Here is a 27,931-nt window from a genome sequence, read left to right on the forward strand (position 1 = left end):
CCTATGTCGGGAATTGAACCCGGGTCTTCAGTGTGACAAACGAATGCTTTAACCACTAGGCTACCATGTTGTCTTGGCCAATGCCGAGAGATTTTGAATGTAAGTCCCAGAGTCTTCATGCTTAGATTTAATGGGTTACCATGGTTACTGAATTAACATCAGATCTGCAGATAAGCCACATATTTGCAAAAAATACACAAACTAAATTGACATTAACCAATTAATTTTGAGTTGCTTGCGTAGAACATTGTACAAATAGTTAAAAAATAGATATTGAAAAAAAAGCAGTAAAACATCACGTTTGTTACTGTGCATACCTCAGTTCTCAGTGGCTCCAAATGTTAACTCGATCATCTATATTGTAGTAACTTATTGGGGCAAAAGAGCTTAATGACTCCATGTTCCTTACACCTCATCACTGTAATCATATGATCAATGTTTCCGCTGTAGCCATTAGGAGTCACGGAAATATTTTAAAAAAAATTTGCAGTATTTTGTGTGGAATTTTACAGTGCTGATGGTATCGTAGATAAGCGTCAGAATTAGTAGTTTCAATAGTTCAATGATAAATATAACATAAATATTGAATGAGAAATTCTAAGTTTCAAATCGAATTGGAAACATGGTGTGTGTATATTAGCAAGGATTGTGACAACTTTGCATTAGAGTTACCTCGCCCTAGTTTGATTTGGCCAGGGAGGAAAATTGCTGGCTTTATTATTGTTGACAATGCTTATTTCATTTCTATTACACTGATGTATAACATTACTAAGCCCCAGACTTGGTTTTGTACTATTAGAATAGTTAATAACTAGGGCTGCGCAATATAACCGGTTTACCGGTATTTACCGGTTCAGACATGAAAACGATACGTATTGCGATACGCTGACCGAAAACCGGTATTTTGACTTGCATTCAGAAATATTTGAAACGCTTGGAATTTTTTTGATATTTCCTTGTTTCATTTGTGCCAAATATTATTTACATTTATATTTTGTCATGATTAAAAGTTTCTAATAAAGCTTAATCAAGCATTGTGACTTTGTTGTGTTCATGCTTTATAAATCAAGCATTAACTCGATTATAAGTAGTTTTTTGTTTAAAAATACTTCTTACAATATATTGCAATACATATCGCAATATATGCTTTTGCATTGCAATATATCGCAATATGAAAATTCTGTGCAATACCCACCCCTATTAATAGCTATCACAATACTATAAAAAATTGTTGACAAATATTGCGATACTATTCCAGTGATGTGGAGCAATACAGTAAACTCTGCTTAAACATCAAATGAACTCTAAGGTATCAGCGAATTTTGTGTAGATCAATGCTCATGCTGTTGATCACTGGGTTGTCTGGTCCAGGCTTGATTATTTACAAACTGCCACCATAATATTGCTGTGTGCAGCGTAAAACAACAAACCAACCAACTAAAACGTCTCAGTAGGCGCTCCTAGTAACCATGGTAACTGAATACTTTTTATGGTCATATGACTGGCTACTACTCCTGCTTCCAACTCAATAATCAGGCAATTTTTACAATTGTTGTTGTAGTTTGGGGATGGATATTTTACTGATTTCTGATATGCATATACGATCATTTACTGGATTTGTGAAGCGACAGGTGTGTCTGTGTAGGAGTAATGATGGCATAGGACTGATTTGCTATCATTAGTCAGATCATGATGATGGTTATTGAAGTGATGGGGGACCCTTATTATTATCATCAACACATTCTTGGTATCCTTGTATTTCTTCAACCCTCCCCATAGATTGCTTGTTGTTAATCTCATTAGAATCGGATCTTAGTACTCACTACCACTAAACATAGACCTGAGGACATTCCGTTTGTCATGTCAGAGTGACCTTTTATCTGACTCATCAAAGCGTTGTTTACCAGATAAGAAAAGTCAGAATCTAATCAGCAAACTTGGAAATGTTAATCTGTGTATACCAACCTGTGAGACTGATATGTCAAAATCAGCATCTGTCTATAGGATAAACGGAAAAGATTTTCAGATTGCCCATGGGAAGTACTACCCTACAATCTTGGCCATCTATTATTTTGAATTGAGAGTTTTTCAAAATATTTATAAAAGGGTTTTGTCACAATATTTTTCAAGCGTAGACTGGAATTTAAGTGGTTAGTTTGAACTTAGTGATGTAAAGTGCATAAAGGCGCTGCTTTCTGATTGGCTAATTTCTGACATGTCCTTTAATGGGATGTCTTGAGACCTCTGTTTAGTTGCCGTGAACCTAATCTGATTTTAATGAAATTTACTATCTGTCAACTCCAATACCAACACTTGAAGTTTTGAAATTATTAACAGTGTTTCCGTTATCCGGTATATACCAAATGTTGACCGGTACAAAGTTAGAATGTCCGGTAATTTCAAGGGCTCTCGGTCATCGTGTCCGGCAAATTTTATAATCAATTTTCTAATTACCTCTGTCAATTTTATTTCTCCTCGATGAAGATTGCGTTTTCACAATGACATCGACGGTTGTCAAACAAAAAATAAAATAGCAGTTTTGGAAAACCCCAGGCTAAAAATAACAGCATTGACCCATTGCGATACCCTCTACATTTCTGATAGGTTGTTAGGGTACAAGGTCTCGCGCACAATGAAAAGCGTGATCACTTGACCGGTAAAATTTACAAATGTTCGGTATTTGAAATGCTAGCTAGTCACAATGTCCAGCTGTTAAATATGCCAGCAGAAACACTGTTATTAAAGATACTTGATTTGGCGTGCCAGTATGAAATTGAAGGAGAACCCAATATAAAGTTATACAGGCTGTGGATGCTGACCTCTTCGGTCACCCGGTGAAAATGTTTTATTTTTGCAGGTGATATTTTGTGGACATAAACTTGAAGGAAGACAGTGCACCACTGTGCTGTGATGGCCAGATCGGGTAGTTTCGGTGACTCCCGCGATTTAGACGCAGCCATTCAGGATATCGGAATGCATCACAAGAGCCCCAGCACCGGTACAATGTCTATCATTGGTTCTGGGATGGCTATTGGCAGGGACCACCATCACACAGGTAGGAACTTACCTGTAGCAAGTAATCAAGGGGTTGTCTCAAAACCTTTAGGGGGAATTAAATATGGACAAGGTTTTTTTATGATTTGTAAATTAATTGCCCTTACATTTGATAACCCTAAAATAGAAGGAACCTTCAGAAATATTCATTTGCGACAGTGTTTTAGTCTACTATCTGAATCTTTGGATATCATTTCAGTTGAGATGGACTTTAACCAGTTTGGCAGAGAAAGAACAGAAAAAAGTTGACTAGACTCTCAGATCTCAAAACAGATTTGTGTACTCTTATTGCAGAAAAAAAAAGAAGGGAAATAAATGAGATATTTTGAGACAGCCCTTTCTGAGATTTTGTTCATGTGTTAAGCATTTTCTCTCAACATGCTCCCAGTGGGGTGAACAATGTTGAAAAGTATGAGCAAGGCATTTGGGAATGTATCTTTTTCAGTGAATCATTCATTATTTTTCAACAGAGCACAGCGGAAGAAAAATAGTGTAACATTATGTCAGCAATGAAACTTTCCATCTGATGATTGGGCAGACAGCCAGTCCGCTGAGACTGCCTGACATTAAGAAGCAGTGATCAAATGAATTTTTCCAGTTTATATACTTTTTTAATCAGACGAGTGCACACTATACCGCATTTATTTGAAAATACAAATAGCCAACAGGGCAGGTAATTGATACTCAAAATTGACAGATTTTTTAGATGCTTTGTCTGACAAAGTTGGATATGAGTACAGAATTATAGGATCACAGAAAGTCTGCACCCAGCTGTCTGAAGCCAGATTCCAGTGGAAGTTCTTTGTGGCATGAAACATTACAAGCTTAGACAGCTGTAATGGTTAATGTATGAGGGAAGGTTTTAATGCATATAAGGCACAGGTGGTCCAGTTCTAAAGCAATGCGATTGCTGCATCCAGTGGGCTAGACAGAGACAACTGACCTTGAGTTTGAGACACAGTGTGCCGTGATTGCTTCTATGTTTTCAACATTATCACCGTGTTCCTGATTTTACCTAATTTTTATCCCCCGCCGCGCGTTTAGCGCGATGCGGGGGATATAGTATTAGGCTCCGTCTGTCCGTCCGTCCGTACGAATTGGAATATCTTAAGAACCGTTGACTAGATTCTTTTCATATTTGTTACCTAGGTTCATCACAGTATAGGAAAGATCCCAGTCAGGTTTGGTGACCTTGACCTTCATTTCAAGGTCACAAGGGGACTTTAACGTTTTACTCTTGTCAACGAAATATCTCAAGAACTGTTTACTAGAATTTCTTCATATTCAACACCAAGTTTTATTTAGGGAAGGCGCAGGGCCCAGTCGATTTTGGTGACCTTCACATAATTTTCAAGGTCATGGTGACACTTTGAAGATTTCAGCATATTAATCTGCATGTTATGCTTGTCAGCAAGATACCTCAAGAACCATTTCTGGATTTTCTTTGTATTTGAGATCAAGCTTTTTCTAGGTAAGGCACAGGGCCCTAGTCGATTTTGGTGACCTTCACATAATTTTCATGGTCATGGTGACACTTTGAAGATTTCAGTATGTTAACCTGCATGTTAAGATGGTCAGCGAGATATCTCAAGAACCATTCACTGGACTTTCTTCATATTTGACACCAAGGCTTCATCATGGGAATGTGCAAGGCCCAGTCCATTTTGGTGACCTTCACTCAATTTTCAAGGTCTCAAAGACACATTGAAGATTTCAGCATGTTAACTTGCATGTTAAGATAGTCAGCAAGATATCGCAAAAACATTAACTGGATATTTTTCATATTTGACACCAAGCTTCATCTAATGAAGGCAAAGGGCCCAGTCTATTTTGGTGACCTTCACATAATGTTCAAGGTCACTGCGACACTTTGAAGATTCCAGCATGTTAACCTGAATTCACTGGATTTTCTTCATAGACTTTCAAGACTTCCCTTGAATGTTTTTCAATAAGCAATTTTTTAGTACCATTTTTGCATATTTCATACACTATGGCATTCATGTCAAGGTCAAAGTCAGTCTTGAAAATATTTATGTGTTTAAACAACTAAAGAGCAAGATGTAAGAGAGGTTGACTGGTCATGTTTTTGTTGACATTTAACTTCATCTTAAACTTTCATTACTTTTTAAGTTTGATTTGATAATTTGCAGCAGGGGATTATGTCACCTTAGTGACAATGCTTGTTATACATTGCATCAAGCTGATACACGAGCACTTAATGTACTGTTAAAAGCTCACTCACTCACTCACTCACTCACTCTCTAGCACTCACTCTAGCATGAGAGAAGTACTGGTTGAATAGATAGGGAAGATGTTGACGAGATAGACCAAGGGGATGTCAGTTACAAATCAATGGAGGGGAAAGAAAGGCAAACAATCTGAATGAAACATGAATATATATATCAATGAAGACTGATATTTTTATGTTTGTGAGCTAACCATATGTTAACAGTAATGTGACCCATGCAATAATGTATTGTTTATCAATTAAGAGCAATGTCACAGTGTTTAGATATAGCCATGTGATAACAATGTCGAAACATGATCCATGCTTCAATACATATATTATTCATGAATGAAGAATGAAACTATATCTTTATGACACAACCATGACAACTATGTGACAACCATGGGATAACATGACCTGGTATGACATACATTTATTGCTCTGTAGAGATCCCAGCCTGTACAATATTCTTGTACACAAGACACAAATCAGTGCAATGTGCTCATGATTTAACGGGGCGGTGGGGTAGCCTAGTGGTTAAAGCTTTGGGTCGTCACGCCGAAGACCCGGGTTTGATTCCCCACATAGGTACAATGTGTGAAGCCCATTTCTGGTGTCCCCCGCCGTAATGTTGCTGGAATGTTGCTAAAAGCGGCATAAAACGCAAGTCACTCACTCACTCATAATTTAATGAATTATTCCAATTCCTATGTGAGATCCTGGTGACTTAGACTAGGTAATAATTAATAGTTTAAATGATAATTTCGAACAAATATAAATATTCCTCCATTCCTCTTACAGACATCCTTAGACTGTCCACTAATCTAGACTTGCCTCTCTAGAGGATTGTCCATCCTCAGCATTCAGTACTACCTTGGAGCAAGGCTACTGATGACTCTTCTATATTTATTGGAAGTACCCATGGCTTTGTAACAGATTGAGTTGACGCCATAAGAAGCTTGAGCAGTGTTAGTGCTATGGTATTATGTTGACTGTTTCAGTGGTTCAATGGCCGGTTATGTCACCTCTAGAAAACTGTAGACTTATGGGATATCAATACCTACTGCTGTGTAGTGACAGGTGGTGAATGCTGTACACTACATACTGAAGGGTTGTAAGCTTTGAAATCAACTTTCATAAACACCACTTCCAGTTTCTATAAGGCATTTGGGTAATGTTATGGTTAAATCAGTTCTCTTATCACCTAGAAGATCTGGGTTTGATTCCCTACATGGGTACAATGTGTGAAGCCCATTTCTGGTGTCCCCTGCTGTGATACTTCTGGAATATTTCTAAAAGCGGCATAAAACTAAACTCACTCACCCACTCACTCACTCATTTTCAACATTTAGTGTTGACATAGTAACATAATTAGCTCGATCAGCTAAACTGGATGTTCATAAAAACATTAGGTGAAAACATTCTCACAGGTCGATATGCAGTCTGCAAGAAATGACAATTGCAATTTCAAAAATACGAACATAAAATAAAATAACCCAATTTGGAACAATATATTTTTTTCCAAATTTGCACTTTGATCCTTAGAGATAACAACCTGCTGAAGTCCTGTTCACACTCTGCTGTATATGTAATCAGTTGTGCATGCAATAGTATCTTGCTGCCGGTACCTCATGTGCATGTGGGTGTACTTGTGGCAACAACCAAACATGTTTTAAGTTGACATTCCACATTACATATGGTTTCACATCAACTAGTTCTATAAGAAATGCATTCCTACAACTCGAGTGATGTGGAAATTCTCCAATAGCTTCAGAATTGACTGCATTTTGCCAACAGATATTAGCAATTGGAATTCTTGTGCAAATTCTTAATTCCATTCCTGTTTCGATTGAACATGATCACTAATGCTCCCAGCGAAAAAAGATCCTGATTTCCAATATTGGCTGGTTTGGGAGATTTTTATCACAAAATGAGGGATCCAGTGAAATTGTAAAAAAATATGTTGCTCTAAGAATAGACCAACTAGCTTCTGAAAATATAAAGTTTTTACTTGAAGATACAACTGCATTTATATTGAAAGGGAGCCCCAGACAACCGTCATGACTAACAAGACAGTTTGTTGATTATATGGAGCTTCAGTCTGTTGGATGACAGTAGCTATACCAGAGCCCCCCCCACTGATTAACTAGATTTGGCTAATTAGCCTGGATTATTTCCTTTATTCGTATACTACAAAAAAAACTATTGAATCTTTTTCAGTTATTTCTTCTGATATGTTTAGACAACATATTAAAGTAAATAATATAAAAATGGTGTTTGTTGTTTGTTCAGTTAATTATGACAGCGAGGTGAATGTCAGCTTTGGCAATCTGTCAAAGGGTCCCGTCCCATGGACCGTTTGATGGCAGTGCCCAGTTTCGTCGGGGTATTTTCAAAGCACTGTGGTGCTGCTGTTTTGCATTGAAATGTAATGAAAATTGGTGGATCATAAGATCAGAAGATGGTCTTTCTTGTGGTATATTTTATATTTCGACGAATGAAGAGGAACGGTGTGGAATTGGCGTTTGACAGAAGAGGCTTACGTTTTTATTCATCTAAGGTGTTGCAAATTGCTACAGGGTTTCATCTTTGGGGCATGCCACAAACTAGACTAACAGTTAGTCTCTAAATATATATATATGATGTTGAGAGAAACAAATAGTTCCTTTTAACTGAAAAGATGCCCCAGTAAGATGGGAAATTCAGAACCTGAGAAAATGTAAAGTTTCACATTATGGCTTTAGCATTGCAGAAAATGCTAAGGGGCTGGGGTCTAGTGGTTAAGGCCATGGTGGACCGGGTTCAATACATGGGTACAATGTGTGAAAGGTGCTGGATGGCAGAAGTAAAACCAAACTCAGTCAGTCGGTCCAGGGAGGCAGAAGGGAAAATAATGTCCAGGGACTGTGAGTGAGTGAGTTTAGTTTTATGCAACACTCAGCAATTTTCAAGCTATAAGGCAGCGGTCTATAAATAATCAAGTCTGGATCGAGTGGGAACCGATGACTTGTGTCAACCAAGTCAGCCAGTCTGACCACCCGATCCTGTTAGTCGCTCTCTACTATGGGTTACTTCTATAGGGCATTTGGGTAATGTTATGGTTAAATCATTCTCTTATCACCTAGAAGATCTGCCAGTGGGTTGGATTCCCTACATGGGTACAATGTGTGAAGCCCATTTCTGGTGTCCCCTGTTGTGATACTTCTGGAATATTTCTAAAAGCGGCATAAAACTAAACTCACTCACCCACTCACTCACTCATTTTCAACATTAAGTGTTGATATAGTAACATAATTAGCTCGATCAGCTAAACTGGATGTTCATAAAAACATTAGATGAAAACATTCTCACAGGTCGATATGCAGTCTGCAAGAAATGACAATTGCAATTTCAAAAATACGAACATTAAATAAAATAACCCAATTTGGAACAATATAGTTTTTTTCCAAATTTGCACTTTGATCCTTAGAGATAACAACCTGCTGAAGTCCTGTTCACACTCTGCTGTATATGTTATCAGTTGTGCATGCAATAGTATCTTGCTGCCGGTACCTCATGTGCATGTGGGTGTACTTGTGGCAACAACCAAACATGTTTTAAGTTGACATTCCACATTACATATGGTTTCACATCAACTAGTTCTATAAGAAATGCATTCCTACAACTCGAGTGATGTGGAAATTCTCCAATAGCTTCAGAATTGACTGCATTTTGCCAACAGATATTAGCAATTGGAATTCTTGTGCAAATTCTTAATTCCATTCCTGTTTCGATTGAACATGATCACTAATGCTCCCAGCAAAAAAAGATCCTGATTTCCAATATTGGCTGGTTTGGGAGATTTTTATCACAAAATGAGGGATCCAGTGAAATTGTAAAAAAATATGTTGCTCTAAGAATAGACCAACTAGCTTCTGAAAATATAAAGTTTTTACTTGAAGATACAACTGCATTTATATTGAAAGGGAGCCCCAGACAACCGTCATGACTAACAAGACAGTTTGTTGATTATATGGAGCTTCAGTCTGTTGGATGACAGTAGCTATACCAGAGCCCCCCCACTGATTGACGATTTGGCTAATTAGCCTGGATTATTTTCTTTATTCGTATACGTAGACAACATATTAAAGTAAATAATATAAAAAAATGAGTGTTTGTTGTTTGTTCAGTTAATTATGACAGCGAGGTGAATGTCAGTTTTGGCAATCTGTCAAGGGTCCCGTCCCATGGACCGTTTGATGGCAGTGCCCAGTTTCGTCGGGGTATTTTCAAAGCACTGTGGTGCTGCTGTTTTGCATTGAAATGTAATGAAAATTGGTGGATCATAAGATCAGAAGATGGTCTTTCTTGTGGTATATTTTATATTTCGACGAATGAAGAGGAACGGTGTGGAATTGGCGTTTGACAGAAGAGGCTTACATTTTTTATTCATCTAAGGTGTTGCAAATTGCTACAGGGTTTCATCTTTGGGGCATGCCACAAACTAGACTAACAGTTAGTCTCTAAATATATATAAATATATATATATATATATATGATGTTGAGAGAAACAAATAGTTCCTTTTAACTGAAAAGATGCCCCAGTAAGATGGGAAATTCAGAACCTGAGAAAATGTAAAGTTTCTACATTATGGCTTTAGCATTGCAGAAAGGGCTAAGGGGCGCTGGGGTAGTCTAGTGGTTAAGGCTCGTAACGCCGAAGACCCGGGTTAGAATCCCCACATGGGTACAATGTGTGAAGCCCATTTCTGGTGTCCCCCGCCGTGATGTTGCTGGAATATTGCTAAAAGCAGCGTAAAACCAAACTCAGTCAGTCAGTCAGTCAGAAAGGGCTAGGCAGAAGGGAAAATAATGCGGTCCAGGGACTGTGAGTGAGTGAGTGAGTTTAGTTTTATGCAACACTCAGCAATTTTCAAGCTATAAGGCAGCGGTCTATAAATAATCAAGTCTGGATCGAGTGGGAACCGATGACATGTGTCAACCAAGTCAGCCAGTCTGACCACCCGATCCTGTTAGTCGCCTCTACTATGGGTTACTGAATGAAAATCAATTCTAACCGGGACATTTACGGGTTAAGGGACAGTGAGTGAGTGAGTGGGACTAGGCTCAAACCTTTGATTGTGGATTTGAATCCAAGTGTTCTCTGAACTTTGCTTGGTTTCTCAACACGATGCTTCCCACGTGGGTTTCACCTGAGTGGCAAACATCTAAACCTACTTCACTTTGAAGCTTTTTCCCACATCAAGTCGTGATAGCTGAAATACTAGAGGTCATCACTGCAGGATTTGTCCACTCGGCCAAAACGAAGTCACTCAAGCTGAGCATGTTGAAGGCAACCTTCAGGGCAAATAGAAATGGCTTTAAATTATTGATCATTGTTGGGTGACTTCTCACTGAGGATAATAATTTATGGTTTCATGCTCTGTGAAGACTATGAGAAGACAATGATGAATAAAGGCCAGTCTGAGATGGCCAAAAGGGTTGAATGGTTGAAACAGAAATTGATTCAGGAGTTTTTATGATGACCAGGGGACAGATTGTTTCAGTCATTATATCGACATGTTTGATCTAATTTTTTTATCAGGCAGATCTTGTCCAGATTGATATTTCTGTCAACAGTGTGTAGATATTTTAGAATTGACATAAACGTATTTTCATTTATATATTGGTGTAAAGATTATATAAACCGGTGTTGATACCTTGTGAAAATATGTGTCTAAAAAGCACTCACTCACTCACTCACTCCTAACTGCTGTAGCCCTATTATAACTAATGAATGAATGATGATTATGAGAGAGCGATGTGACATCTTTATTCTTAGAAGTTGAGATTGACTGTAACAATAAACACATACAGCAGAAATGTTAAAAGTTTATGACAGTACTTACAGTCATAAGTTATTACGGACTGCATAGTTTTCATATCTTCACGTACAATAACTTATATAATTACCAATCATTGCAAACATATCGATTCATGTTAATATTTTGTCTTACCATTTAATATACGCTCTTGAAAACAGACGAACATACGAACTTGATGCCTGACGACCATTCATGTCGCCACGAGACAAACTTTGGAACATGTGACTATTCACCTGTAATTATCTGCCCTTTCAATCACCGGTTATTATCTGCCCTTTAGTTTCAACTGCGCTACGCCCAAATGATATCACGTGAAATAATGAATCAAACCATATCCTTACAGCCCTGTATTGTACCTTTCATATGTATTGCAATGCCATGGTTACTGAAAATATTTTCCATTGTAGTAAATTTGACCATGGTTCTGTGAAAGCAGTCTTTCCACTATAATGTCAATAACTATTTGTTTGATTGGTGAGTCTATTTGGAATCGCTACTGGCACTATGCAGTAGTATTGAGATTAGATTTAACTGACTGTGAGGCGTTGTAATTAATTACATGGTTAATTAGTGTAATAGAAATGGATTAAGTATCGCGAACAATGTCACCATTGGCCATTTTCCTCCAGGTTCCTTCTTGAAAATACTGCTAAAATCATGGACCATGCTCAGTCACCCTCTAAATAACCACGCACTCCTGCTCGCTCTCTCGCTCACTCAACCGCTCAACCACTCACTCAACAACTCCATACTTAACCCGACTCACTCACTCAACCACTCAAAGACTCACTCACTCAAAGACTCACTCACTCAACCACTCAAAGACTCACTCACTCAACCACTCACTCAACCACTCCATACTTAACCCCACTCACTTACTCACTCAATGACTCACTCACTCACTCAATCACTCACTCACTCACTCAACCTCTTGCTCACTCCATATTTAACCCCACTCACTCACTCACTCCACTCATGGACTCACTTTAATCATCCACTAATACACTCACTCATTCATGGAATCGCTCATTCACTCTTTGATTCATTCACTCACAGCTACTTAAAGCTACTCAACCATGCACTCACATCCCTCTTTCTCTCACTCCCCCATCCACTCACACATAATACAGGAAGCCTAGTAATCAGAAATACTAACCCAAATGAAAAACACTATAGAGATAACCTTTTATTGTTTGAATTCAATCTGTTTAAGAGAATCATATCATTGTGCATACGACAGGTAATTCCCTTTTTTGTTAATAAATGTATAGAATCCTCAAATCAGCCAACAGAAATATCCATGATATGGACTTCAGTGATTTTAAATAGAATCTCATTTTTCAAAATGGCACTGAAAGAAAAGTTGCTATGATGAACAAGGAATAATATTGATTTAAACAACCTCTTTATTACAGTGAGTGAGTTAAGTTTTATGCCATTTTAGCAATAGTCAAGCAATATCACAGTGGGGGACTCCAGAAATGGGCTTCACACATTGTACCCATGTGGGGAATTGAACCCGGGTCTTCAACGTGACGAGCGAACGTATTAATCACTATGCTATCCTACCACCCCCTTATTACAGTGAGTGGAACGTTTCAGTGTAGCTACTAATCCATCACAATAACAGGCAGAGGCCCAGATAAGCTGCGTATCCGGGTAAAATACGCATAGAATTACGCATTTAAAAATAATTGTTGCGTACCAATTACGCATTTAAAATGTTAGATACGCAAAAAGTTTAAAACAAATGCGTACAGAATCGATTGCTATCAAGTTGTACTGTTAGTGTAGGACAAGTGTTGTACTGTCAGTATAGGATGAGTGATTTTTTATGAAGTAATTTCCATCATATTTAAGTTGGTTTTGATTAGGTATGACATAAGGCAGAACATACCTGCTTAGTAAACTTGCTCAATTACATAATACTTAGGTGAGTAAAGTGACTGAAATACGCACATATTTGAAAGCAGTGGGTAACGGAAAATGAAATACCCACTCAACATTCATAATACCCACTCCCCAAAAATACAGTTGGTACAGTACCCACATGAGCTAAATTTTATCTGGAGCTCTGAACAGGGATAGAAATGCAAGTTTTTCACTCACTTGATTTATAGGACTAATTTCATTTCAATATTTTTGACCTACATAGATCACAAGATAAGCATCTGTTCAAGTTTATAACAGACAAATTTTTGTCAACATGTTTCACCTACTTAGTTCACAAGTAACACATCTGTCCAAATTTATATTTTGGAAATCAGGAGCATAATATATAATTCTCAGATTTAACAATGATAAAAACAGATTGAAAATTTATGATTATGTAAATTTGCCATCTCACTGTTTGGGTTTAGTTCATGACCAAGTACAGGTAACCTTGACACCATTATAGTTACACAACAGCATACAATGGTGTAAGAATTTATTCTCGAGCGAGACAAGAAATAAAAATGTCAGTTATGAGGCAGACTTAGATTAGTTTTTCATGAATATATCATTGTGAATGCGACCATATGTGTGCCACACTGCAGATAGCTGCAAAGTACAATATGTTAGACAAATGTTGACATATGCAGACTGGCTTGTTTGCTGGAGAAACTGTTCAAATATATGGTAGGATTAAGTATGGATTCAGTACATGAGAATAATTCTCTGTGTGTGTTTCTGAGTGCATGCGTGTGGATCTGCGTGTGAGGGGCATGAGTATGTGGTTATTTGTGTCTGTGTGCCTGTGTTTTGTCTCAGATGGAACTGTAGTGAGTGAGTGAGTATGTGGTTATTTGTGTCTGTGTGCCTGTGTATTTGTCTCAGATGGAACTGTAGTGAGTGAGTGAGTGAGTATGTGGTTATTTATTTGTGTCTGTGTGTCTGTTTATGTCTCAGATGGAACTGTAGTGAGTGAGTGAGTGAGTATGTGGTTATTTGTGTCTGTGTGTCTGTGTTTTTGTCTCAGATGGAACTGTAGTGAGTGAGTGAGTGTGTATGTGGTTATTTGTGTCTGTGTTTTTGTCTCAGATGGAACTGTAGTGAGTGAGTGAGTATGACTTTACACCACTTTTAGCAATATTCCAGCAATATCATGGCAGGGGACACCAGAAATGGGAATCGAACTCTTCAGTGTCTTCGTGTCTTCGGCATAACAGGTGAATGCTTTAATCAGTAGGCTACCCCAACAGCCCTGAAGTATGTCAGATTATCTCCGTAATGTTTATTATTCTTGATTGAAACAACTCAAAAGAATACTGAAGATGTAGTTTTTCAAGCTTTACTATCAGTTGTCTCTGCAGATAACAATTGCTTGCTTTTTGCAAGCATTGTCAAATTGTCATGGCTTATTTTTTTACTCAAAAGCAAATTAATATTTGTAGAAATTATAGCTCTTTTGTAATTACATGTTTACTTGTTTTGTTGCAATTTTATGTTTTAAAGCTAATCTGGGGCAGTGGGGTAGCCTAGTGGTTAAAGCGTTTGCCAGTCAAGCCAAAGACCGGTTTCGATTCCCCACATGAGTACAATGTGTGAAGCTCATTTCTGGTATCCCCTGCTGTGATGTTGCAGGAATGTTGCTAAAAGCGGCATAAAACTAAACTCACTCACTCACTTCATTATATGTGTGTATGAGATGCCACTGCACTGCATCCGTGACTGTGTATACCTCTCATTGTCTGTAGGGTACTCTTAATGATGCTCCCCATACTGGTAAAAAAAAGTTAAGGACAACCCTATCCTCTCATATAAGTCAAGTTTGTTCTTACACAGTGATAGATTATGAAAGAATTGGGTGATCCTTAATTTCTTTTGAGTAGTATGAAATAGAAGAAAGGTCAGACAAAATGAAGCGTGCAAACTGAAACCAGCTTCTTGGATTGTAAATTAATTAGTTTGTGAACATGATGAATGCTCGAGCCAAAGTACAGTGTAACACTTAGTAATTCTACACAAGTAGAGAGCCCCTTGAATAGCACTTGACGTTGCCTGCTCGGCAGCTAGCAACAACACTGGCACTGAGAAAACCACCAGTGTGAAATGTAGACCTAAGCTAGTCAAGCTGTTCCTCCAGTCCCTCCTCATGGTAATACAGTTATGTGGTTGACCCAGTGTTCCTTGGGTGATTGACAGCCATCCCTCAACACTTACCTGTCACTAACGACATGCACACCTGTCGCTACATCCATTACTCACCTGAGCTGAACTCTTGATAGCGTAGCGTATTCAAGGACCGGTCACATGATTCAGGTGTAAGCAATGGATGTACTCTCGATGGAGGAGGCTGCTGGGTCAAGGTGGGTGGTGGTTTCTTGTTCACTGAATGTTAATTTCACTCTCCCAATGTGAGTCTGATAAAGACCAGGCAGTGTTTGTCGTACATTTCACGCCAGTTTCACTCTATGACAAGCTTGTGCAGTGTTGGTTCTTGTTCACTGTTATGAAGATGAGATAAGACTTGGGCTTTCTTAGGTTGTTTGTTTCCTGTAGGTTGCTGTGATGTGAGTTGTAGGAGATAATGCTGTGAATTGACCTGATCAAGTGACTGGAATATATATATATTTTAAAAAACCATTACCAGTCTGGCTGTGTAGCAAAAGATTGCATAGGTCCTATCAATGTCTAGATTGTGTACATACAAGTTTTTATACTTTAATCTTACTACAGCTGTTATGACAGTACATCAGACCTTTAAAAGGAAATATTTGGTTTTCAGTAAATGAATGGTTGTTTTTTCATCTCTTTCCCTATACATTGCAAGTACGGAAGTTAATGCCTGTCATTTCTTGTTTTGTGTTGGAAGGGTTTATGTTAGACTTGCACGAGTCTCTTAGGTAATAATTAATAGTTTAAGTGATAATTTCCAAAAAAACAGACTGGGGTCCTTAGATGCAGCAGAAAAATGGGTACTCGGTGGGATAAAGTCTTGTGACTATAACCTTCTAGCGCCTAACAGGCAGCTTGGGTTATCCAGGGTAATAAGAATCAGATTCTGATTAAGCGTCGCGAGCAATCACTTGGTGTTTGGAGACTGTGCGCTATAGAAGATGACTTATTATTATTATTATTATGTACTGTCTGCTTATGTAGACTTGCCACTTTAATGGATAGAATTACTATACTCACATGGGCTCAGCATTCAGTACAGCCCTGGAGCAAGGCTAGGTTTATGTGAGCCTGGTCCTTTCATGAATGTGAAGTTTATAGCAAGACTAGGTTATGTAAACAAATTCCAGTGTCACGATGATACATTAAGAAACTGTCCATTTCTTTATTGCTAATTTAGGTTACTTGTAAATATGTTGTGGTGTCTATTTCTACTACCCACGTATGACAGATTAATATCCAGTCAATACTTTTATTGTAAGACTGGGTTATGTGTGAGAATTATGTTGTCAACAGCCTTTCCTTTATTGTACATCACAAATACGATAGATTCTTAATCACTTTCTTTCATGGAAGTCTGGGTTATGTTAGCCTTGCTCCAAGTCTGAGTTATGTTAGCCTTGCTCCAAGTCTGGGTTATGTTAGCCTTGCTCCAAGTCTGGGTTATGTTAGCCTTGCTCCAAGTATGGGTTATGTTAGCCTTGCTCCAAGTCTGGGTTATGTTAGCCTTGCTCCCAAGTATGTTATGTTAGCCTTGCTCCAAGTCTGGGTTATGTTAGCCTTGCTCCAAGTCTGGGTTATGTTAGCCTTGCACCAAGTCTGGGTTATGTTAGCCTTGCTCCAAGTCTGGGTTATGTTAGCCTTGCTCCAAGTCTGGGTTATGTTAGCCTTGCTCCAAGTCTGGGTTATGTTAGCCTTGCTCCAAGTCTGGGTTATGTTAGCCTTGCTCCAAGTCTGGGTTATGTTAGCCTTGCTCCAAGTCTGGGTTATGTTAGCCTTGTCAAGTCTGGGTTATGTTCATGTCTCCAAGGTTATGTTAGCCTTGCTCCAAGTCTGGGTTATGTTAGCCTTGCTCCAAGTCTGGGTTATGTTAGCCTTGCTCCAAGTCTGTTATGTTAGGTTATGTTAGCCTTGCTCCAAGTCTGGGTTATGTTAGCCTTGCTCCAAGTCTGGGTTATGTTAGCCTTGCACCAAGTCTGGGTTATGTTAGCCTTGCTCCAAGTCTGGGTTATGTTAGCCTTGCTCCAAGTCTGTTATGTTATGTTCCAAGTCTGGGTTATGTTAGCCTTGCTCCAAGTCTGGGTTATGTTAGCCTTGCTCCAAGTCTGGGTTATGTTAGCCTTGCTCCAAGTCTGGGTTATGTTAGCCTTGCTCCAAGTCTGGGTTATGTTAGCCTTGCTCCAAGTATGGGTTATGTTAGCCTTGCTCCAAGTCTGGGTTATGTTAGCCTTGCTCCAAGTATGGGTTATGTTAGCCTTGCTCCAAGTCTGGGTTATGTTAGCCTTGCTCCAAGTATGGGTTATGTTAGCCTTGCTCCAAGTCTGGGTTATGTTAGCCGTGCTCCAAGTCTGGGTTATGTTAGCCGTGCTAACATATGGAAGTTCTATGGATTTACAATTTCTTTATGACAACAGTGTTAGCATCTATACCAAAATGTCGCTTACATTAATAATAAAGAAGTTGTTTATCCATAGTACGTTCCCCGTTGTTCATCACACCAACTTCTATATACCACTCAAAGAAGTGAAAGGTCCATAGTCTAGTCATTCTATAAAATAAGCAAGTCCATAGTCTAGTCATTCCGTATAACAAGGAAGTCTATATTTACAGACAGTACAACAACAACAAAATGTCATAATGACAGCCTGTTCTTAGTATTTAGTCTTTAAATTACGATTTAATTGTTGAGTAATAGACTTGTGCAAGTCTAAGTTAAAGTGAAGGGAGTGGATGGGAGATAAGGTGAAGTTATTTGCTCTGTCTATCCTTGGTGACAGTTGCTGACTCAGCAGTATTGTTCATTCATCAACAGCATGTCGTACCTGATGCACTATCACGGACTCTGGACTCATTGACTGTTGATCAGGACCACAATCTGTAGCCATGGGTTCAGATCCCAGATGTGACCTAATTTCCATTTCCATGCCTGTATTGTTTATACCATGCTGGGATTTATGATGGGGTAAACATTTGTAACTAGTCTCACAGTAGCTGAGCTGTTGGATGAGGGGTGAATGGGTGTTGGTGTAGCCTACTGGTTAAAGCGTTCGCTCGTCACACTGAAGACCCATGTTCGATTCCACACATGGGTACAATATATGAAGCCCATTTCTGATGTTCCCTGCCATGATATTGATGGAATATTGCTAAAAGCGGCATAAAACTAAACTCACTCACTTGAGTTGTATTTTCCTTGGGGCGGTGGGGTAGCCTAATGGTTAAAGCGTTTGCCCGTCACGTCGAAGACCCATTTCTGGTGTCCCCGGACGTGATATTGCTGGAATATTGCTAAAAGTGGCGTAAAACTAAACTCAGTCAGTCAGTCAGTGTATTTTCCTTACTCCCAATACTTACTGTAATGCTGTAACTCTAACGAAGCATGTCTAGATCTTCTCCAGGTTCTACATCTTCCATCTCACTAGGGGGGCGTGGTGGGATAGCATCATAAGTGGTTAATAGTTATTGCTGGAATATTGCTAGACTATTGCTAAAAGAATCACAAAACCTAACCACTCTCTTATGAGTTTAAATGGACTTGTTAGTTTCTGTCAAAACTATTTTTGTATTTTGCGCAGACATTTTAATCGAATTTACTATGTACATCAGTCTTAATGCTTTGTGAGAATATTTAACTCGTCAAACCAGTATTATTCTATAAATAAACCAAATTCAACTTCTAAATTGTTATTTGAAAACAAGTCAGATAAGAGAGGGCGTGATAACGTTTTATTAATGTGTACATTTTTCTATCATATGTATCTTTATGGAGCAAAACTTTTACTTTTACTTAATTAATGATAAAATAATCACTTTGCAAACAATTCTATATAATGAGTATTTATCATAAGATATATTGAACAAACATGTCGAGGATAACAACCATATATCGGGCCCCGATTTCTCGAAACAAACTTAAGTCTGAGTTTTGACTTAAGTTCGAGTTTTACTCAAATTTGAGAAAACGCAGGAAAATGCATTTCACAGAATGAACTGAAATCGGTAAAACTCAAACTATAGAAGATAATTTGTGTTTGGTGGATAGATTACTTTAGTTGTTTGGGCTTTTTTATTTAAAAAATGCAGTTGAGTTAAAAATTCAGCTGTTCCAAATTGTGAACTCAGTTTGAGATTTGAGTAAAAACTTAAGTTTGTTTCGAGAAATGGGGGCCTGGTTATCTTTTGGAAGTAAAGCATCATCACTCAGAGCACACAAACTTCATAAAAATGTCCACCAAAATTTACACGATGTCCAGATAAGTGAAACTTTTTTATATTTAAGATCATCGTTGATCAGTTATTGAAGTGCATCATATCCTTCAGTTTCATTCAAGTCCACAGATATTGTTTTAATATTCACTCAGGCCATTTAGAGTAATAGGATTAGAAAAGGTCCCCGGCAATCGCTGCTTGTCGTAACAGGCACCTTATGGATCGGGTGGACTGGATCGGTTGGTTAGACGCACAGATCACCAGATTGTCTGGTCCAGACTTGATTATTTACAGGCTAACAACTGGTCTCTGAAATGAACATATTTTACAGAAAAGGAAAGTCCACAATAAAAAGAAATATAATGAAAAGGAGCCCTGAGACTTTCTTCATTTCTGTAGAAATCTACACTTGCCACATATTCTAGACTTGCATGGGCTTTCTTAGATATATTTGTTTCAGGGTCTGTATGACAGACTAGCTCCCCATGGGCATCTAGAATATTGTTGCATACAATATCTATCACTGGATTGTCTGGTTCAGACTTGATTGTTTACAGGTTGCCTGTGGGCATCTAGAATATTGTTGCTTACAGTATCTATCACTGGATTGTCTGGTTCAGACTTGTTTATTTACAGGTTGCCTATGGGCATCTAGAATATTGTTGCTTACAGTATCTATCACTGGATTGTCTGGTCCAGACTTGTTTATTTACAGGTTGCCTATGGGCATCTAGAATATTGTTGCTTACAGTATCTATCACTGAATTGTCTGGTCCAGACTTGATTGTTTACAGGTTGCCTATGGGCATCTAGAATATTGTTGCATACAGTATCTATCACTGGATTGTCTGGTCCAGGCTTGATTATTTACAGGTTGCCTATGGGCATCTAGAATATTGTTGCTTACAGTATCTATCTCTGGATTGTCTGGTTCAGACTTGATTGTTTACAGGTTGCCTATGGGCATCTAGAATATTGTTGCTTACTGAGTATCTATCACTGGATTGTCTGGTCCAGGCTTGATTATTTACAGGTTGCCTATGGGCATCTAGAATAATGTTGCTTACAGTATCTATCACTGGATTGTCTGGTTCAGACTTGATTGTTTACAGGTTGCCTATGGGCATCTAGAATATTGTTGCTTACAGTATCTATCACTGGATTGTCTGGTCCAGACTTGTTTATTTACAGGTTGCCTATGGACATCTAGAATATTGTTGCTTACAGTATCTATCACTGGATTGTCTGGTCCAGGCTTGATTATTTACAGGGTGCCTATGGGCATCTAGAATATGTTGCTTACAGTATCTATCACTGGATTGTCTGGTCCAGACTTGTTTTATTTACAGGTTGCCTTTGGGCATCTAGAATATTGTTGCTTACAGTATCTATCACTGATTGTCTGGTTCAGACTTGATCCATTTACAGGTTGCCTATGGGCATCTAGAATATTGTTGCTTACAGTATCTATCACTGAATTGTCTGGTTCAGACTTGATTGTTTACAGGTTGCCTTTGGGCATCTAGAATATTGTTGCTTACAGTATCTATCACTGAATTGTCTGGTCCAGACTTGATTATTTACAGGTTGCCTATGAGCATCTAGAATATTGTTGCATACAATATCTATCACTGGATTGTCTGGTTCAGACTTAATTATTTACAGGTTGCTTATGGGCATCTAGAATATTGTTGCTTACAATATCTATCACTGAATTGTCTGGTCCAGACTTGATTATTTACAGGTTGCCTATGGGCATCTAGAATATTGTTGCATACAATATCTATCACTGGATTGTCTGGTCCAGACTTGATTATTTACAGGCTGCCTATGTATATGTAGAATATTCTTGAGTGTGATTTTACTCAACAAACATACACGCAAATGAACAACAGCCTGCCAGGACCTCATAGCCAACCTGTACTAGAATCAGCAAGAAGCTAGTTGTTCAGCGTAAACAGAAGATTCCCCTCAGCACTTGACCTGCTAATTACAATCCCCCAGGTACAAATCATGTTTATAAAAATCTTGCTTCCAAGCCAATGGCATAATTGTGTTGGCATGGAATTTGACATAAAAACTACCTGAGCGTCAGTTGTGTTCTTGGGTCAGTATTTTCCACATTTCCATCTCAACCAGTCCCTATCACCCTGTAAACTTTAGATGTTAAACATCACGAGTAGTTCATTCTTGTTGATCTTTTACAACATGACTGTAAATGAATATATTTTGTCAGTGCCTTTCACTTTACCCAGCTAGCTCCACTTTATCCAGGGGCCAAATTTATTGGGGTACATGAAATTTTTGAGGTCTTTGTTGCAATGTTAAAAATTCAAAAATAATCTGGTAAAAAGAGTTCTTGAACTAAAATATTCGTACCAAAAGCCCTCAAGGACCCATGCTCCAGTTTAATATGAAACATTGTCAACCTTTATGGGTGGTGGGTTAGCCTAGTGGTTGAAGCATTTCCTGATCATGCTGAAGGACCAGGTTCGAAACCCCACGTAGGTTCAATGTGTGAAGCCGATTTCTGCTACCCTCTTGTGATATTGCTGGAATATTGCTGAAAGTGTCATTCATACTCACTTGCTAACCTTTGATCATATTAAAGTTTCAGTATGTAGACATGAGCACTAAACATTGGCTGTATACCAGCTTTATTACAGCGCCATGTATATTGATGGAAGACTTGCTTACAATTAACTAAGGCATTGGTGTCAGTAGTTTTCAGAAGACTTCCCGTCACGTTGATCTGCCTTCCAGGTCCAAGGGGCGGTGGGGTAGCCTAGTGGTTAAAGCGTTTGCTCGTCACGCCGAAGACCCGGGTTCGATTCCCCACGTGGGTACAATGTGTGAAGCCTATTTGTTGTGTCCCCGCCGTGATATTGCTGGAATATTGCTAAAAGCGGCGTAAAACCAAACTCACTCACTCCAGGTCCAAAGGGACAATGCAAAGTGTGAAGTCCATTTCTGGTGTCCCTCGCCGTGATATTGCTGGAATAGTGCTAAAAGTGGTGTAAAACCCCGCTCTCACTCACTCACTCACTCACTCACTCCAAAGGAATAAATTACAGTTCCAAACAAAGTCTAAAAGGATCTGGCAAGTCTAGTTTGATTGAGCTATATTAATAAGCCTTGTTCAACCCTCCATTTGGATTTGGGATTTGATTTTATAAATATATATTTTTCGATAAGATAGCTGTTTCTGGAATTGATGTCAGTTTAATATCTCTGGCGATGTATCAACTGCGATGCCATGGATTCAGATGTACAGTAAATACAGTAAATATTGTATGTATTCAAAACATTTTTCTGTTTTAAGGGTTAGAATAGACCCTGTTGCCCTTTAGGTTTGCTATGGAACTTATCTTGGATATCCTGTGATAACTTTTGGGTTCTAATAAAGGCCCTGTGGTATTAATGTTTGGTGAGTGAGTGAGTTTAGTTTTACACCGTACTCAGCAATATTCCAGCTATATGACGTCTATCTGTAAATAGTCGGTCAGGACCAGACAATCCAGTGATCAACAGCATGAGCATCGATTTACACAATTGGGAAGCGATGACACGTGTCAACAAAGTCAGCGAGTCGAACCACCCAATCCTGTTAGTCAGTAGGGCAGTGGGGTAGCCTAGTGGTTAAAGCGTTGGCTCGTCACGCCGAAGACCCGGGTTCGATTCCCCACATGGGCACAATGTGTTAAGCCCATTTCTGGTGTCCCCCGCCGTGATATTGCTGGAATATTGCTAAAAGCGGCGGCGTAAAACTAAACTCAGTCAGTCAGTCAGTGTTAGTCAGTAGAATATTTTGTAACATGGCACCCACTGTGACTTTTAAATGCTTAGATTAGACCCTCTCAACACTTTCTATTTACAACTGAACCACAAAAATTATTTACACATGTCTCTTTAACATGAGAGAAAAATATACTTTTAAAGTGCATGTTAGCCAAATAAAAAACAGCATAGTGTTTTGCTGATCATGAAACAGTCCGATACAGTTCAAAAGCAAAGTGATAAATCTTGGTGTTATGGCTGTGAACATTTAAATAAAACACAACACCTAACTATGTACAGAACTACTTTGAGTTTTTTTAAATGATAGTTGTTAGTTTCAGAACAAACACTATTTTCTCCACACATAGTCGTGATGTCTGTGTTCTACATCAGTGTCCATTTGAATAATACTGTTCCCATCCTGGTCAAAGACACAACAGTTTACATTGGAAGTTACTGTGTGTGTGTGTTTTCATATCCCAGCTGAATTGAAAGCTTATTTGACATTGTTTTATGTTTACACAGATGTTTCACATTCTTATAATTGAATGCAGGTTCCATTTACCACATGTCATGCAATTTGGTACTTGGCCTGAGCAGTGTTTGACTTCATCGAACTATGTGCAGAAACATCTACTGGTCCTCTGAATTTCCACTAGCAACTTTTAAAAGCTAATTTCCATGTTGTAGCTTCATTCCTTTCTACAAGGTCCGACCGCCTCCGTGGTGTAGTGGCTAGAGCATCCGCCCGGAGAGCAGAAGGTCGCGGGTTCGATCCCCGACCGCGTCATACCAGAAGACGTTAAAATATGGTACTTGTTGGTCCCTGCCTGGCGCTCGGCATTAATGGGTACAACAAGGACTGGTCGGCTCGGAGTCAGTATAATGTGTCTGAGTGGGGTATTCATGCTTCACTGCGGCATGGTATCTCAGTGGGCTAGCACTATAAAACCAGCTTCAGTCTGGGCTAGTACAAGCAGCCGCACATACACATACACACGCATGCACATCGTCATATGAGCGAAATATTCTCAAGCACGACGTTAAACCCAATTTCACCTCAACTCACCTCTACAAGGTCCACAACGATAAGCTAATACTGGTGACTTCAGAGGTGCATATAACTAGGGTGCCTGAAGGATCAGAGTGTTCTTTTGTTTGTTTATTGTTTTACACCACACTGAGCAGTATTCAAACAATATGGCGTCAGTCTCTAAATTATCGAGTCTGGACCAGACAATCCAGTTATCAACAGCATGAGGATCAATCTTCGCAATTGGGATACGATGACATGTGTCAGCCAGTGAGTCTGACCTCCTGATCCCCTTAGTCGCCTCTTACGACAAGCATGGGTTTGCTTAAGACAAATGCATAGTCAGAATGAGAATCCAGCTAGTAGTGAGTGAGGGAGTAAATATGGTTTTACGCCGCTTTTAACAATATTCCAGCAATATCACAGTGGCAGACGCCAGAAATGGGTTTCACACATTGTACCCATCCAGCTGAGAGGGTAACCACTGCACTGTGCACTATTGTTTTGGTTGCTGGTGTTTCTTAAGGTTTAGAGTGGCTGATTTTTACAAACTTTAGTTTCTTTGTTCACTTCCAAAGTAACACAGGACAACCATTTATTTCATTTTACTGGTCCTTAGGATAATAAACCAGAGTGGGATCAACAAACCAGTGTTAGTTGTAAACACAGTGGTGTGTAGGTTTTAGATCTGGTCACTGAAATTCATCATTTAACGTTAACTCTACACACAAAATCATTCTTAAATGATGTTTCCCTTCAAAGCTGATCGACAAAATGGTGGAAATGAGGTCTTCCTTGAGTTATCTCCCCTGTATCCATGACAACAAAATGGTGGCCACTGTAAATCAGTGTAAATCAGTGTCAAACATTTTTAGCTGGCATTATATTGCCCCACATTTCACAATACAGATATCTGTATTGCTGTGTATTGCAATACTTTTTTACCAGTACACATCCCAAGTTAGACTAACAGACTAATACCAAGTCTAGACTCTATTACATTTATTGAAAAATATCACTGAAATAAACATCTGTACCTTGCGCAATAAGCTGAAATCCACATATCTGAGTTGTGTAAATGTTGCCAATCCAAAGTGAGAGAGATATATTTTGGGTTCCAGTGAGTTTGTTGCCAATTCTTGTACAGTCAGTCTCGTTAAAACTGGGTCATCCTGACCTAGAAGGGGTTTCTGTGAGTTTACTGTAGATTTATTTGTAGCATGTGAGTCACTTCTGATTTTAATGAGATTGGGGAAAAAACTAGTTACAATTAACCTACAGGAGTAGCCTAGTGGTTGAAATGTTCACTTGTAACGCCGATGAATCAGGTTTGATTCTCCATGTGTAAAATGTGTGAATTTCTTATGTAATCCATTGTGATATTGCTTTAATATTGCTAAAAGCGGCATAACCCCTTGTTATGAGTGGCAAATTAGCTAAATCTCACATCTATGTCAGTCTGTGAGGCAGACGGTGTTACCAGCTGCAGATCGAAAACAAATAGTATTTCTCATCCCATAAATTGTGATATTGCTGTAATATTGCTAAAAAAAGGCATAAACAATTATCTGCTCACTTACAGTGATTTTGAGTAGAAAATCAGCTAAATCTCACATCTATGACAGATATTGACGAAACATAGTCTGTGAGACAGACTGTGTTAAACAGCAAGACCGAAAAAAAAAAAATTCTCATCACAACAAATTCTAATTCTAATCACATGCAGTATACATATATACAACGACTAGACGTATCACAATACACCCAGCTTGTGCTTGGAATAAGTTGGAAGCGTCAATGAGGCAGGCTTAGATTGTGGCATCAGCTGGTAGTTGGGAGTTTGTATTGCAAACATGCTTGGTGTTTAAACAGAGGCTATCAAGAGTTATTCAGACACATGGTTGTACGAATAAATGTGTCAATTTACTGTGAAGAGATTTCTGATATTTTCTTAGAGTAACAGCTAATGAGAATCTGCTCTATCCACTGTTTATGAAAGCCCAACATTTACAAATTCTGATAAAATATAATGAAATATAAAATCTTCAGCTGTATTATTTATTTAAAAATTGGAATAAAACGATGCCACAAGCAAGCATTAAATTTAGGTATAATTAAAATATGTATATTGCTTAACAATATTGAATCTAGCCTTAGCACACTTGAAAGTAGCCACTTCTTTCACAGAAATGAATGTTCTGTTTGGACCTTCCAAATCTAATTCATCAATGAAAATACCTGTAAGTCATAAACTGAATTTACATTCTGCCTCCATAGCTCAAGTATCATTAGTGAAGTTCCTCATTTGTTCAAAGCTTGCACTTTTTTTAGGAAAATTTAGTGAATGTAGTTTTATGCCACAGTCGACAATATTCCTGGTATATATATTTATCATCCCAAACTGTGTTCCTCATGATATATTGCTTGTGTGAGATCATATATCTCCTATGAGATATCATTTTGATAGTAGATTTTGTACAATGCCCTGACAATGCTATGACGTCATGACCTTGATGACGTCACAATTCTATGTCATCGCTGCATTGCAAGTCTAATGTTAGTACAGTGTTCAGAGATGTACAGTTTTCATTGAAGAGTGGTTTTTTATGATAAATAGAATCTCACCTCATGTCTACTGATATCAATTATATCAACACACGTTGATGAAAGTAAAAATATCCACGGCAAGCCTCGGATATTTGTAACTTTATCAACTCGTGTTGATATAATTGATATCAGTAGACACTTAGGTGAGATTCTCTATATATCACACAGAACAGTGGTTGATAGCTTGAGCCAGATCAATACGTTCAAGGCACAATAACATTAACAGTTAGGTGGGACCTGTTAAAACACCACATCCTCAATAGGGGTGGGTATTGCAGAGAATATTCATATTGCGATATATTGCGATGCGAAAGCATGTATTGTGATATGTATTGTAATATATTGCATGAAGTATTTTTAAACAAAAAAACTACTTATAATCGAGTTACTGCTTGATTTATTGAGCAAAAACACAACAAAATCACTATGCTTGATTAAGCTTTCATAACAACTTTTAATCATGATAAAATAAAAATGTGAATACTATTTGGCACAAATGAAACAAGGAAATATCAAAAGATTTCTGAGCGTTATGACGTTTTCCGAATGCAAGTCAAAATACCGGTTTTTGATCAGCGTATCGCAATACATATTGTTTCCATGTCTGAACCAGTAAGTACCGGTAAACCGGTTATATTGCGCAGCCCTAATCCTCAAGGTCAGTTTATACGTCAAGCAGGTGCTCTGTGGCCTCTCCCTGAATCCTCATCATGATTATAGACCCATGAAGATCCAGGTTAGAATTGGTCTTTAGCAACCCATGCCTGTCATAAGAGGTGACGAAAGACACTGACTGGACAGGCACGCTGACTTGGTTGACACTATGTTCATGATGTTGATCACTGGATTGTCTGGTCCAGACTCAAGTATTTACAGACAGCTGCCATATAGCTGGAATATTGCTGAGTGTGGCATTTGACAACAAACAATCTAAGTCATCATGATGATATAGGAGAATATTGCTTGGTGACATATAGTACTGTATCCACTATCTGGTAGTGACACCTTTAACAAGGGGAACAGGAAGCCCTCTTACCGGTATGTGAAATCCGTAGACAGGAA

General features: G+C 38.5%; 1 protein-coding gene across 3 annotated transcripts in view; it reads left to right on the plus strand.

Annotated features, from left to right (window-relative positions):
- The window catches only part of LOC124284301 (oxysterol-binding protein-related protein 8-like), a 132,836-nt gene that overhangs the window by 10,961 nt on the left and 93,944 nt on the right, over positions 1 to 27,931 (plus strand). For 2 of the 3 annotated variants that reach the window (XM_046720375.1, XM_046720376.1), the window contains exon 1: positions 15,160 to 15,434. Coding sequence is in view for 2 of the 3 variants with exons in the window: in XM_046720376.1 (XP_046576332.1) it covers positions 15,401 to 15,434 (34 nt within the window). In the remaining variant the exon portion in view is untranslated. Of the gene's footprint in view, positions 1 to 2,857; positions 3,056 to 15,159; positions 15,435 to 27,931 lie in introns of those variants that run through there. The other variant, XM_046720371.1, reaches the window with a different exon arrangement.

Source organism: Haliotis rubra, unplaced genomic scaffold (genome assembly GCF_003918875.1).
Source record: "Haliotis rubra isolate DU_JTF1 unplaced genomic scaffold, ASM391887v1 Scf333, whole genome shotgun sequence".
NCBI lineage: Eukaryota > Metazoa > Mollusca > Gastropoda > Lepetellida > Haliotidae > Haliotis > Haliotis rubra.